The sequence below is a fragment of the Cebus imitator genome, unplaced genomic scaffold (assembly GCF_001604975.1).
Source record: "Cebus imitator isolate Cc_AM_T3 unplaced genomic scaffold, Cebus_imitator-1.0 Scaffold686, whole genome shotgun sequence".
Classification (NCBI taxonomy): domain Eukaryota; kingdom Metazoa; phylum Chordata; class Mammalia; order Primates; family Cebidae; genus Cebus; species Cebus imitator.
The window spans coordinates 684,100-699,444 of record NW_016108001.1 but is presented as its reverse complement, the minus strand read 5'-3'; the positions used below and the strand labels follow the sequence as shown (position 1 = coordinate 699,444).

Here is a 15,345-nt window from a genome sequence, read left to right as displayed (position 1 = left end):
GACCAAGCATGCTTGTTGTTTCGGCCCTGTGGGGCAGAGAGCAGCACAGCAATGACTTCACTCCCCAGAAAGTGTCTCAGCCGTACAGACTCTCCAGGGAAGCAGGGTATTAGAGTTATTTGTCCTGAAGGGCACATTTCTCAGCTTAGCCATTGCTCTGTTTCCCTGGGTCTCTGGGTACTACTTCAGCCCTGGGATGTGCAGCTGCTCAGCTTGGCCAGTGCACCAATTCCCTAAGGGTAATGTGCTGCTTCAGCTCAGGCCCAGGGGATGTGACTGTTCTGAGTGGCCCAGAACCCTGGGATGCAAGGTTCTGCCAAAATATTGTTTTCTTGGAAGGGGAGCGCACAGCTGCAGCTCCTGCCTCATGGAGTTGGGGGAAGGGTAGGTAGAGCAGTTCTACTTCTCTTCGCACCACCGGGAAGGGTGTAACAACTGCTGGCAGCTCTGCTTGGGAATGTCAGGCCTCCAGGTAGGCCTCCATTTCTGCCTTAGCTTCAGGGGTGAAGGGGTGCTGTGGCTACTGGCCCCCAGAGCAAGACACACTCTAGTAGTAGTTCCAGTTCTACCAATATTCTCCTTCTGGTTTCATCAATAACACTCTTAATTATGTTCTCCTTTGATTTTTGTCAGCATTTTATTGTGTTGTGTGATTGGGGGAAAGAGTTAAGTATCCTTCTCCTCATTTTAACAAATAAGAAAACAGATTATATCCAAAGTTACCTACATTGTAATTAAGAGAGCTGGAACTTGAACACAGACCAAATATTTTTCTTACATTTTGCTTGTCACACTGGGACATTGTCATAACCAACTGAAGCTGTTAGGGCTCTTTGACAGGAGTAATTCAATTGGTATTAACTTCTTCCCTTTTTTAGCAGGGAAAAAATATGAAAGAAAAGGGATTTTATTAAAGTAGATTGGGAGTTTGCCAGCATTTGGGGCTTTGGAAAATATTTTTTGATTTAAGTTCCAAAGGAAAGTGTTTAGTGAAACAAAGTAATAGGAATCTCAAATTTTAGCTTATGTATTAAATTTTTAAAAATTAGCTGGTTGTGGTAGCCTGCACCTGTAGTCCCAGCTACTCAGGAGACTGAAGTGGGAGGATTGCTTGTGCCCCAAAGGTTGAGGCTGCAGTGAGCTATGATTACATCACTGCACTCCAGCCTTGGGTGACAGTCTGAGACCCTCTGTCTGGTGGGAGAGTGGGGGATTGGGGAAAATATATAATATATGTTATAATATAGTAGCTATCCTTAGTTTTTCATCCCTGTTTTCATAGGAACTCTCATTGATTTTTGTTCTGTTTTTTATTGAGACGGAGTTTTGTTCTTGTTGCCCAGGCTGGAGTGCAATGGCGTGATCTCGGCTCACTGCAATCTCCACCTCCCAGGTTCAAGCAATTCTTTTGCCTCAGCCTCCCAAGTATCTGACTATAGGCGCCTGCCACCATGCCTGGCTAATTTTTGTACTTTCTGTAGAGACAGGGTTTCTCCATGTTGGCCAGGCTGGTCTTGAACTCCTGACCTTGTGATCCGCCCTCCTTGGCCTCCCAAAGTGCTGGGATTACAGGCATGAGCCACTGCGCCCAGCCTCATTGATTTTAAATACTTTTTATTTCTCTGTAAATACCTGACCATGATCTTGTCGATTTTTTGGAATAGTAATCTTCATAGTTCTTTCATGCTCTATGTCTTTCCTCCAGGTAGCAAATTATGGAGTTGGAGGACAGTATGAACCCCATTTTGACTTTGCACGGGTAAGTTAAAAAAGAAAGAAAGAAAGAAAAGAAATTCACTGAGGCTTATGCATTACATTGTTAAAGAAACATTTATTCTTGACACTTGTTAAAGATGGTAAGGCAGACTTCATTCAAGGGGGTACTATTGCAATAGGTATAGAGACCACTGCAGCTGCAGTGGGATTTTGCACTAAGGGAGGAGATTAAGCCCAATTCTAAATACAACAAGGAAAAGTGGAAATTTATAGCCAGTGAGCAAGGGTGGGTGTTAGTAGATGGAAGATTACTAAGAGGTAAAGGAAGGATTCTAGCTAAACTGACCTAACAGGTTTCTTGCTGAAGTCAGGGCAGGGTGATCATCACCCACGGGATAGTGGAAGATGAACCCAGTTAGATTTTGAGGATGATCACATGGCAAAGATGGGGGATTCTGGCTAACCTGACTTAGCAGGGTTCTTGCTCAAATTGGACAGTGCAGAGATAAATACCAGAAGCCCAAACTCAGGGTCTAGTTGAGGATAAAGGAGAGGTTCTTTGTCAACATGTTAATTCTGTTTTTAACATTAAAACTTCATAGCCTATTTGGAATTTGTGGAAATATGGTGTGGCAGATATTCTGTGAAGTAAAAAAGAAAAAAAAAACACCCACCAAGATACCCAATACAATTACTTAAGATACTTTTAAATGCATTGGCGAGCCTGGAAGAGAGTAAAGGGTATTCCAACAGGCAAACTGAACAAAGATGATCCCAAACCTAGAGAATTAAAGAGGGGACAAAACACGGAGGCTGGAGGCACATGCCTCCAGGAACTACAGCTTTGGGAATTAACAGCTCTGTAGGAGTATGTGCCACAGTGTAGGCTGCTGAATTTGAGACCCTGGAATAAAATTTAAATCTCCACAAGGATTATACCTTCAATGAAGAAAGAATGGGTTTGAAAATAAATCTCTTGACCGGGTGTGGTAGCTCACGCCTATAATCCCACACTTTGGGAGGCCAAGGCGGGTGAATTACCTGAGGTCAGGAGTTCGAGACCAGTCTGACCATCATGGTGAAACCCTGTCTCAAAAAAAAAAAAAAAAAAAAAAAAAAAGAAGAAAGAAATCTCTTGTGATGCAGGAGCCTTACAACTGTCTGTTTCCGTCCTGGGTAGGGCATAGTGTGTATGGGGAGCTACTTTAGGGAGCACTATGTGTGGAATTTTCCATTTGTGTTATGTTAGCACTAAAAAAGTTTTGAACTTTGGAGCATTTTGGATTTTCTATTTTTGGTATGCTCAACCTGTATTCCATGTTATGGATATATCACAGTTTAGCCATTCACCCATCGAGGACATTTAGATAGTTTTTAGTTTTTGGCTATTACAAATAAAGATGTGTATACATTTCTGTGTGAAAAGCACATTTTCATTTTTCTGGGAGAAATGCCAAGAGCTTGTATTGTATTTTAATTTAGATATAAATATCTAGATATTAACTCTCTAGCTTGATGGAAGTGCTGAAAGTCACTTTACTGGCATTATTAGAAAAATAATACTAGGGTCCAGGCATGGTGGCTCATGCCTGTAATCCCAGCACTTTGGGAGGCTGAGGTGGGCAGATTACTTGAGGTCAGGAGTTCAAGACCAGCCTGGCCAACATGGTGAAACTTTGTCTCTACTAAAAATACAAAATAAGCCAGACATGGTGGTGCACACCGATAGTACCAGTTACTTGGGAGACTGAGGCAGGAGAATTGCTTGAACCCCAGAGGCGGAGGTTGCAGTAAGTCGAGATCATGCTACGGCACTCCATCCTGGGCGAAAGAGCAAGACTCTGTCTCAAAAAAAGAAAAGAAAAGAAAAGAAAAATACTAGGAAACACTTGAGTAGGTCATGAGTTCAAAGTAAGTCTCAAGGTAAATTTTTTAACCACAGGGAATAAGCTTCAGGAATGTAGCTGAGAGGTTGCTCTCATATCTTTTTTTTTTTTGGAAGCTAAAATTGTAGGTATTAATTTTTTTAAAATCTGTAGTTAGCAGATAATGGCTGTTGTTTAGGCTAGTAAGTCTGATTTTTATTCAGTAATCTTGTCTAAAGTATCCAGTATACAAGTTCAGTCAGCAAGTATTTGAGGCGAGGTGGTACAATGGCTCATGCCTGTGATCCTAGCACACTGGGAGGCAAAGGCAGGAATATTGTTTGAAGCCAGGAGTTCAAGACCACCCTGGTCCACATAGCAAGACTCCATCTCTACAAAAAGAGTGCCTGATATTTATAGTGCCCTGGACATTACAAGGGAAACTTTTGGGGTTGTTTTTGGCATATTATTCAGGATATTACTACTGATGTTTAGTTGCCACTAGAGTATTTGTATTACTGAATTTTTACACCATTGAATTTGCTCTGTTTTTATTCACAGAAAGATGAGCCAGATGCTTTCAAAGAGCTGGGGACAGGAAATAGAATTGCTACATGGCTGTTTTATGTAAGTTGTGGCTAAAATTTTTAGGTTAAGTTGGGATTTGATCACATGACTCATTTTAATGTGGTGTTTGTTCTGTGTAGCTCTAATTTAGCATCCTATTTACCATTTTTACAACCCCAGTGCCAGGCAGTTGATGGCAAATGCATGTCAGATTTGAAGCAGGCACCATGAGTTGGGTCCAGTCAACCTCACAACTGTTAAGAGATTCATTAAAAAAATGACTGTTGTTATTTTAAACCATTCAGAAAAGAGTTTTGGAGTGATTTATTTGGGGTAACTAGAACAAACACTAAGTAAAGGGAGTTAAGAATTTGTTTGCATTTGCAGCTTTTTCAGGCTGTAAGCTCGATATTTATTATAGAAACTTGGACAGACTTAGAATTGATAGTGCCACTACTTTCAGACAATCAATATTTTGGCATGTAGGCTGTTTAGTCATATATGTGTATATAAGAATCTCTATGAATTTCTGTACATACACATATACATTTCAGTAAACTTAATTACTTTTTTTATTGAAGTATATCAGAAGAGTGCACAAATTAAGTGTTTTGATTTTCACAAAGTGAACACTTCTGGTGTATTCAGTACTAAGATCAAGAAATAGCACATTACAGCCCCCAGAAGCCCTACCCCCTTTAAGTTTTAAAAACAGTATGATCATAATTCAATTTTCAAAATTGTTTATGTTTATATATATGGAAAAAAGTTTTGATTATAGTGTTTGTTCTAGTTACCCCAAATAAATCACTCCAAAACTCTTTTCTGTATGGTTTAAAATAACAACAGTCATTTTTTTAATGAATCTCTTAACAGTTGTGAGGTTGACTGGACCCAACTCATGGTGCCTGCTTCAAATCTGACATGCATTTGCCATCAACTGCCTGGCACTGGGGTATCTTGAAGGCTAAGATTGAGGCTGGCTGTCAGCCAGAATGCCTAAATTCTGGCCAATACATGTGGCTGAGCTTCCTCACAGCATAGTGACTGGATTGTAAGAGCAAGCATCCCAAAAGAACAATGTAAAAGCACATGATATTGTTGTGACATACCCTCAGAAGTCACAGATGTCATTTCTGCTGTATTCTATTACAGCAGTGACAAAGATCTGCCCCACTTCAGAGAGAGGGCACATAGACCCTGCCACTGCAGACAGATGTCAGTGTCATATAAGCACATGTAGGATGGGACATATTGGGATGTATTCTTTTTCATTCATTCATTCATTCATTTAAATAGAGACGGGGTTTCAACATGTTGGCCAAGCTGGTCTTGAACTCCTGACTTCGTGATCTACCTGCCTCGGCCTCCCAAAGTACTCGGATTACAGGCGTGTGCCACTGCACCTGGCCATATTGGGATGTATTATATTTGGAAAATGCATCTGCCGTAATGTCATAAACTTTGTTAACTTAAAAAAGACATTTTAGGCCAGGCGCAGTGGCTCACGCCTGTAATCCCAGCACTTTGGGAGGCCGAGGCAGGCAGATCACTTGAGGTCAGGAGTTCCAGACCAGCCTGACCAATGTGGTGAAACCCTGTCTATATTAAAAATACAAAAATTAGCCGGATGTGATGGCGCGGGCCTCTAGTCCCAGCTACTTGGGAGGCTGGGGCACGAGAATTGCTTGAACAAGGATTGGAGGCAGAGGTTGCAGTGAGCCGAGATCACACCATTGCACTCTCCAGCCTGGGTAACAATAACAACAAAAAGATATTTTATATCTATATCTAGACTTAATTTTGGTTATTTCATTGCTTTTTCTATCCTTTGCCCCTATTTGAATTAAATCTTTTTTGCTGTCTGCAGTATCTCACTCCCTACCAAATCTCTCTGGTCAATCTATTTTCTTCTCTCCCTGCTACCTTCCCCGTTTCTTTTTTCTTCTTTCCCTTCTTCCCTGCCTCCCTTTCTCCCTCCTTCCCAATTTGTATCCCTCTCACAACTCCATCTTGTTTCCAAAAGGATGTAAGATACATTACGAAGATTCATATAAAAAAGAGAAATATCACAAAGGGAAAACCAGGAGAAGGTTAGTACAGTATAGAAATTCATGCTGCAAAGGCTTGCATATTTTCTAGAAGTGAGTCTCAGAGTCTGTACCAATTTATATCCCAATTTTTAGTGGGATATATTTGTGAAGTATGTTTGTCAGACTTTTTGATTTGTGTATCTTTCACTTATCAAATTAGCAGTTATTGTGGCTTTCAGTTGCATTTCTCTTATTAGAGAGGTTGAGCATCTTTTCAGATGTTTAAAAGCCGTTAGGGTTTACATGTTCTTCGTTCTCCTTATATTTGTTTGTTTTGTGGATATTAATGCTGTATTATTTGGCCCACTATTCATGTATGTTAGATTGACTATTAGATTGTTAGATTATTCATTTCTCCCTCTTAATGTACACACCCTTCTTGAAATAGTTATATAGCATTTTAATTATTTTTTCCATTATTTAAATACTATTGCCAAATGGGGCACATAAAATATCTAAAATTACTTTTCCTGTCATGCACAAACTCTTAATTTCCTCAGTTAATTTTTTTCATTGGTTAAATGTTCTTATCTGTTTATTACTAATTATATATTTATCATTGTAAAATACCTTTCATCTCATTTAATGCTTTTTACCTTGATTTAAACTGTGTCTCATATTAAGATCATACCCTGTTTTCCTTGGAAAGCACTTGCCCCAAATATTACTGTTTTGTTTTCTGTGTAAGTCACTTATAACAAATAGTTGGATTGTGCCCTGTGATATAATCAGTCTGTACATTCTACTTATGTTGCTTTAAAAAAATCTTTACTGTATGATCCTTATGTCCTTTGCCTTGTTTTATGTGATCTTAAAACCTTAATTTAAAAGGTTTTCCTGTTGGCCAGGCTTGGTGGCTTACACCTGTAATCCTAGCACTTTGGGAGGCTGAGGTGGGCAGATCACCTGAGGTCAGGAGTTCAAGACTAGGCTGACCAACATGGAGAAAACCCGTCTTTACTAAAAATACAAAATTAGCCAGGCTTCGTGGTGCATGCCTGTAATCCCAACTATTTGGGAGGCTGAGGTAGGAGAATCGCTTGAACCTGGAAGGCCGAGGTTGTGGTGAGCCAAGATTGCACCATTGCACTCCAACCTAGGCAACAAGAGTGACACTCTGTCTCAAAAACAAAATGAAATAAAAGGTTTCCATGTTTATTCTAAGTTATCTTTTATGACTATAACTTTATATAATCATTTAATTTTCTCATTTTTATTTAATATGTTTGATTCCCTACCATGAGAAATGGCAAAACTGATTTTATTATTCTCATTATTTTTATTTTACATTTATTTCTTGAGCACCTACTGTTCTTGAGGGTACTGTTCTAGACATTAATGATCAGCAGTGAACAAAACATGAAAATCCCTGCCTCCATGGAGATTACATTCTAGTACATAAAATACATATTTATATCTCTGTATTGATTTATTAGTTTTAGTCATTTCTTTTCCCTCTGGCTATTAATAAGTGCCTATCCCAAATTATATCCCCATTCTCCCTTCCTGACAGTTTTTTGTTAATCATTCCTTTGCTTTTTGTAGTTTTTTCTACTTATGTATATAAACCTAAATGGCATTTTGTTTTACTTTTGAAAAACTGAGTAACATGTACAGAACCTTGGGAACAAATCCTTTTGTTCCCAATATTCTAGTATCCAATATCAAGTCTTTATTATGGCAGTTTTACTTTATTTTACCAGCACGTTTGATAATACCCTCTTGTTTTTTTTATAGATGAGTGATGTGTCTGCAGGAGGAGCCACTGTTTTTCCTGAAGTTGGAGCTAGTGTGTGGCCCAAAAAAGTAAGCTTGTTCGGTTTGTTTTTGGTTTATTAATTTTTTCCCTCAGGAAAGAATGCATTTTTATTCATGGTCTAATTAATGAATTACAGTTTTTTCTTTTTCTTTTCTTTTTTTGAGACATCATGTTCTCACTGTTGCCCAGGCTGGAGTGCAGCAGTGCAAACATGGCTCACTGCAGCTTTGACCTCCTGGGTTCAAGCCTCAGCCTCCCAGATAGCTGAGACTACAGGTGCACATCACCATGCCCAGCTAATGTTTAAATTTTTAAAACAGTGTCTCTCTCTATTGCCCAAGCTGATCTTGAACGCATGGGCTCAAGTGATCCTCCCACTTCAGCCTCCCAAAATGTTGGGATTACAGGCATGAGCCCCTGTGCCCAAATTACATTTTTAAAGGTAGTGTACTTAAGTACAACATTATTGCTAGGTAAAAGTTCTGGTACTTTTATGGTCCTTGCCACGAGTACTTAGAGGTAATGAATGACCAGGAATTAGTATTTAAAATTTTTCATTTTTAAAATGGGTTCTATATGGTGTTTTCTCCTCTGTCTTGCTATGTAAGATTTATTAGCTTTGCCGGGCGCAATGGCTCAAGCCTGTAATCCCAGCACTTTGGGAGGCCGAGGCGGGTGGATCACGAGGTCAAGAGATCGAGACCATCCTGGTCAACACGGTGAAACCCCGTCTCTACTAAAAATACAAAAAATCAGCTGGACATGGTGGCGCGTGCCTGTAATCCCAGCTACTCAGGAAGCTGAGGCAGGAGAATTGCCTGAACCCAGGAGGCGGAGGTTGCGGTGAGCCGAGATCGCGCCATTGCACTCTAGCCTGGGTAACAAGAGCGAATTTGTTAGCTTTGTTTTTGCAAATACTTTTGTTGTCAAGCATTTTTATGGTATTTTTTATATGATCAAAAAGGTTTTTAAAATGGTAGAATCATATTTTCAGAATTATATTGGAAGATAAAATGCTGCTATAGAATTGTTCTTCTGCAGGAACAGAGGAAAATTAAGAACTACTGAAAGCGGCTAGGCACGGTGGCTCATGCCTGTAATCCCAGCACTTTGGGAGGCCGAGACAGGCAGATCACCTGAGGTCAGTAGTTCGAGATCAGCCTGGTCAACACGGTGAAACCCTGTCTCTACTAAAAATACAAAAATTAGCCTGGTGTGGTAGCGGGCACCTGTAATCCCAGCTACTCGGGAAGCTGAGGCAGGAGAATCACTTGACTCTGGGAGATGGAGGTTCTAGTGAGCTGAGATCGCATCATTGCACCTCCAGCCTGGGCCATAGAGCAAGACTCTGTCTCAAACAAACAACTACTGAAAGAGAGAACCTGGCATTGTATACTTGGGGATAATTTTGAATTGTTCTCCATAGGGAACTGCTGTTTTCTGGTATAATCTATTTGCCAGTGGAGAAGGAGATTATAGTACACGGCATGCAGCCTGTCCAGTGCTAGTTGGCAACAAATGGGGTAAATATTTCATATTTTCTGTGAAGAGAATGTGATTTTTGTTTCGTATTTTAAAACCCATTATAATCTGTGTCTTATAAACAAAAGCCCCCACATATTTGCTTAATATGGTTTTAACACTGTACAGAATACAACCAAATAACTGCCTAATCTTAATTTATAATCAGAATTTTTATGACAAATTTTGTTTTTAACTCTTATTTCCACTTATTCCAAGAAACACTGACTCAAAATTGAATAAGACAGTATTTTCCCCTCAAATGGTTAATAATCTGATTAGACATACTAATGGATTATAGTGTAGTACATATTAATACAGAAGTATAAACAGAAGATGATGACTGCCTAAGTTTGGGGAGTCTTCTTCAAAGTTTATATTTTTAATTTGGTTCTGAAGTTAAAACAGCAGTTTTCGAAACATGTTAGATACCAGGTCCTAATGTGAGGCTTGAGTAGCACCTAGTGTGAAGAATTTAAAGAGGCATTCACTCTTGGGGACATGCGACTGCAGGACTGGCCACCTTTTAAAAAAGTAGAAAACAGGTGAATTTAGTTTTAATATATGTTAATTAGCCCCATGTGTCCATTTTAATCTGTGTTACTAGCCACATGTTTAGTGGTTACATACAGGACATAGCAAGGTTAAGGAGTGAGGCCTGATCAGGATTTAAAAATCTCCCCTCATTATTATAGTATTTAAGAACCACTGGACTAGAATGAGGAGAGGCTAGTTGGTGAGAGAGAGTTTAGAAAGCTGTTTTCCTTGCTAAAGGGGAGATAACAACATGGATGAAAGCATCAGTGAAAGGGTTGGAGAGCAAATAAATTCGAGAGAGATACAAGGAAAATTGTCGGGGTTTGATGAATAAAGAGTAGATACAGGGTTGTAAGAGGAAAAAGGAGTTAAGAATTAAGGAAGTTCTACTTTGATATTTTGAATGGGTTCTATGGTAATGGAGACACACACAAAAAATAGAAAGTTAATGCCTTTTGGGATACATTTTTATATGATACACATTTTTTAAAGGTATTTTGGAAACTTAATGAGCATATAATAGCAATGGTTAATCCGAAAGTTTTTCCTTTAGAGTAGAAAGTTTGTGTTCATTATTAAAATGTCTCTGTATTTTGGAGGCTGTACTTTGAAAACAGTACATAAAGCAATATTCTGCTCTGTCTGTACCTGTATCTTAAGTCCATTTGTGTCTCATTTCAAGCCTCACATTGATCATTGGAAACTTTAAGAAATGCACATAGACTTGGAAATATACACACATGTATACATGTACGTACATAAACACACATAAATGTGTACACATATGTATATAGATATATAAAATCTTGTGTTTTCAGCATTTAGCCACGTTTTTAAGTAGCATCTGCCTTTATCTGGTTTTGGTGTTGAACTTTTATCCCATGTTGAAACTTTGTTATAGACCTAGCTGTTAGAAACTAAATACTAATTAAATGGGGAAAATTTATATATAACTTTTCTCTCACAGTATCCAATAAATGGCTCCATGAACGTGGACAAGAATTTCGAAGACCTTGCACCTTGTCGGAATTGGAATGACAAACAGGCTTCCCTTCCTCTCCTATTGTACTCTGTGTCTGATACACACATTTCCTCGTCTTAACTTTCAAGAGTTTACAATTGACTAACACTCCATGATTGATTCAGTCAGGAACCTCATCCCATGTTTCATCTGTGGACACTTTGTGGATTTTTCTTTTAAAATTAACCTAAATTACCACATTGCAAATGTAAAACCTTAAAGTACAGTTGGTATCACAGAAGACAAGGCAGAGTTAAAGTGAGGAATTTCTAATTTTATATTTAAAGGACTTTTTGGTTGGATAAAAGTATAATTTGAGCATCCAATTTTAGCATTTCACTACATCTCAGTTGGTGGGTGTTAAGCTTTAATGGGCCATGTGATGATAGGAAACAAATGCCTTACAGATGTGTCTAGGTGTTGTGTTTACCTAGTATCTTATTCTCTTTTCTGGATTTGCCTGAAGACTAGTAATAAACTAGGACACTAACTGGGTTCCATGTGATGTTTGCCCTTTCATAAGATCTTCTAAGTTGATTTTTTTCCTCCCAAGTCCTTTTTAAAGAAAGTATACTGTATTTTTTCCAACTCCTTCTCTTTTCTCATAGTTCTTCCGTGGTGAATTAAATGTGCTTGAGTTAAAAATACTTCGATTTCTTTTTTTTTTTTTTTTTTAAATAGAAAGTCCTGCATAACAGCACTGGGCCTTCTTCACTAAAATGCTCACCACTTTTAGTCTGTTTTTTTCCTCCCTTTTTTAAAATGACAGATGATTTTGTCCAGAAATTTTGCTGTTTTTCTTAGTGCTAATACCTTGCCTCTTATTCCTGCTACAGCAGGGTGGTAATATTGGCATTCTGATTAAATACTGTGCCTTAGGAGACTGGAAGTTTTAAATGTAGAAGTCCTTTCAGTGATGAGGAATTGATTTTTTTTTTTTTTTTAGTCTTTTTCTTAGAAAGCCAAATGTTTGTCTTTTTAAAATTCTGAAATGTGCTGTGACAACAATGACCTATTTATGATCTTAAATCTTTTTTTAAAAAAAGTTTGTTTTCTGTGTGGTGTTTTCGTATTTAAATCTGAATGTATGACATGGCAGTAACAAGTTAACTTATGCTATTTCTTTAGTATATAGGGCTTAGGTTTATACTCTTGGTTTCCACTCACACTAATGTCACATGGTTCAGGAAGAAAAACTTAGGCTTTCTGAAGTTTCAGATATTTAATCAATCAAAATTTATTTCCTTCAAAGAGAGCTCTAAAATACTTTACTATGGTTACAAAGTTATTATAAGCCAGGCGCAGTGTCTCACGCCTGCAGTCCCAGCACTTTGGGAGGCTGAGACGGGTGAATCACCTGAGGCCAGGAGTTTGAGACCAGCCTGGCCAACATGGTGAAACTCCATCTCTACTAAAAATACAAATAGTAGCCGGGTGTGGTGGTACACACCTGTAGTCCCAGCTACTTGGGAGGCTGAGGCAGAAGAATCGCTTGATCCCTGGAGGCAGAGGTTGCAGTGAGCCAAGATCGTGCCATTGCACTCCAGCTTGAGTGACAAAGTGAGACTCCGTCTCAACAAAGGAAAAAGGTAGTTATTAGAATAATGGTACTTGAGACTTTCTCCTATTTAAAAATATGGTGTGGCAATACAAAGCTGTGAGCTTAATGAACTATGTTAATTAATGCTTTAGACTATTTACATTACTTATGGTGAATCCTAGTTCACACATGGGTTCTTGATCTTTTAGGCAGTATTTAAATACTAAAGGGAGAATTTGGTTGATTCGCTGGGAAAGTAGGTATTTTTACCCATTTTTAAAGTGAACTCGGAAGTTCCTTCTGACTAGCCTTTGTTCCAACACAAGTATTTTGGAAATACTGAGAATTAAGTTCAGCACTTTCATCTACTCAGATTTTGTGACCATTGATGATTTTTTAAAAACTTTTTAGGTAACGTTTTATGAAGTCTCTACTAAAAATACAAAAATTAGCTGGGCATGGTGGTGGGTTCCCATAATCCCAGCTACTCGGGAGGCTGAGACAGGAGAATCGCTTGAATCCAGGAGCTGAGGTTACAGTGAGCAGAGATTGTGCCCCTGCACTCCAGCCTGGGTGACAGACCGAGACTCTGTCTCAAAAAAAAAAAAAAATAAAATGGTTATTACAGGGTGAGAGTGTGGAGAAGTTACAAATGGTAAACCAACACATATATGTAATTTATAAACTAATATATGTATGTGTGTGTATATAAATGAAATCTTACTGCTGCAGCTTAAAAGAATCTAAATACCTTTACATAGCCATGTGTTGACTGCTACATGTAAATTCCATACCACCTAAGTACATATAACTGAAAAATGAACAGCTTATATGCAGAGCCCAATGGACCAAACTATTGAATGACTGGATTCCTGTTAAAGTTACAAGCTGGGCACAGCGGTGCATGCCTATAATCCCAGCACTTTGGGAAGTGAGAGGATCTCTTGAACCCAGGAATTTGAGACCTGCCTGGGCAACATAGCAAGACCCTGTCTCTACTAAAAATCAAAAAGCCAGGAGTAGTGGCATATGCCTGTGGTCCCAGCTGCTCAGCAGGCTGAGGTGGGAGGATCCCTGGTGCCTTAGAGGTCAAGGCTGCAATGAGCTGTGCTTGCGCCACTGTACTTGAACCTGGGCAACAGAGCAAGACCCTGTCTCAAAAAGGAAAAGAAAAACAGTGTAATACCCAAACATGTATACACCAAATCATGATTAAGTAATTATAAATCACTTGATAAGGAAGACAGAATTATGAAATATTGCTAGGAGAAAGCATAATTGAAAAAATTACATCTTAATCCAGATAGCAACACAAGGACCAATCTCTTCTCTTGTCAGTGCTTATTTTTACTATAGTAAAAGTTAATGTTTTAGTGGGAACAATATTGGATAACTTAGAGAAAAAGGAATGAGTTAACAGAGTACCCACAAATTACCAGATTTATCAGAATAAAATAGATTTCATAGTCCTGTACTCCTAATGCCCTTAATATTATTCAGCTTCTTTAATGAAGTTTTACAAAATTAACCGTAGTAGACCAGTAAAGTTCTTTGGCTTCCTTTCTTCAATTTGAGGACTTTAAAGTTTACTTTCTGTGTAAATGTAGCCTTAAGTTAACTATAAATTTCAATTCAGGAAGACTGACAAGAATGCCTTACTGTAAATAACTTATATACAAGCAGATGTTAATTAAAAAGAGCAGCCAAAAGGAGTGGAAGTCCTCCATCTTGTGCTTTTTGAGGTCTTGTTGAACTTCTGTTGTAGCACTATTCTGTTGAAATTAGTGATATGTTGCTTAGTGACAGGAAAATGCATCATCATGAGAAGATTTTGTTGTTGTGGGAACATCATAGAGTGTACTTACACAAACTTAGATAGCATAGCCTGCTACGTACCTAGGCTATATGATACAGCCTATTGCTCCCAGACCACAAACCTATACAGCATGTGATGGTAGTGACTACTGTAACCAATTATAACACAAAGCTAACGATGTATGTACGTATCTCAACATAGAAAAAGATTAACAGTATAGAGTATTTTAATCTGACAGGACCACCACCAGTCTGACATTGACTGAAACAGGAGGTGGCACCTAACTGTTGATTATACAAAGCAAGACAAATCACAGATGAAATAAGCTCTCAAATCTGAAAAAGAAAATTTCTCAAATTTTGTAAGTTGGTCTTTTCAATTCATAATAGGCTTATTTCTAAAAGAAATTGTTTTGGGCTAAGCACTTCAAATTAAGAATTGAATATTTTACATATAGATTGATGTACACTTTTACATTTCAGTGCTTTTTAGGGAGAAGGATTGTGTTTCAAGTTAGAAAAGATATTCACGTTAAGTCCACAAAGAGAATTATCATAATATCTACTTTAAAGTAATAAGTATAGTTGAACTCCATTCCAGTGTAGGTTTTACCTAGGTTTGGCTATATCATGAATCATGTCATATAAAATAACTACATAATGGTTAACTTATAACAAATACTATTCTCATCTTTTGATACATGTATAATAAATCATTAAGTCTGAGAAGATGAAATAACTTACCTAACAGCTGAATTTAGCTATGTTCTATTTTTACTTTGCTTTTAAAAGGCAAAAAAGTGAGGTTCTGTTACATGAAACACCTTTTGACTTATGAGATAGAAAAAAAGTAGTCCTTACTAAAAATAATCAGTGCTATGTTTCCCATGTTCCTTTCTTATTTCTGCAAC

General features: G+C 38.1%; 1 protein-coding gene across 1 annotated transcript; it reads left to right on the top strand.

Annotated features, from left to right (window-relative positions):
• Positions 1-442: 442 nt before the first annotated feature.
• Positions 443-12,116, top strand: LOC108296156 (prolyl 4-hydroxylase subunit alpha-1-like). The gene is made up of 6 exons (XM_037734919.1): positions 443-472; positions 1,706-1,759; positions 4,143-4,208; positions 7,979-8,047; positions 9,427-9,523; positions 11,026-12,116. Exons 1-6 carry the CDS (start codon positions 458-460, stop codon positions 11,094-11,096), a joined length of 372 nt encoding a protein of 123 aa, XP_037590847.1. The 5' UTR covers positions 443-457; the 3' UTR covers positions 11,097-12,116.
• Positions 12,117-15,345: the final 3,229 nt, after the last annotated feature.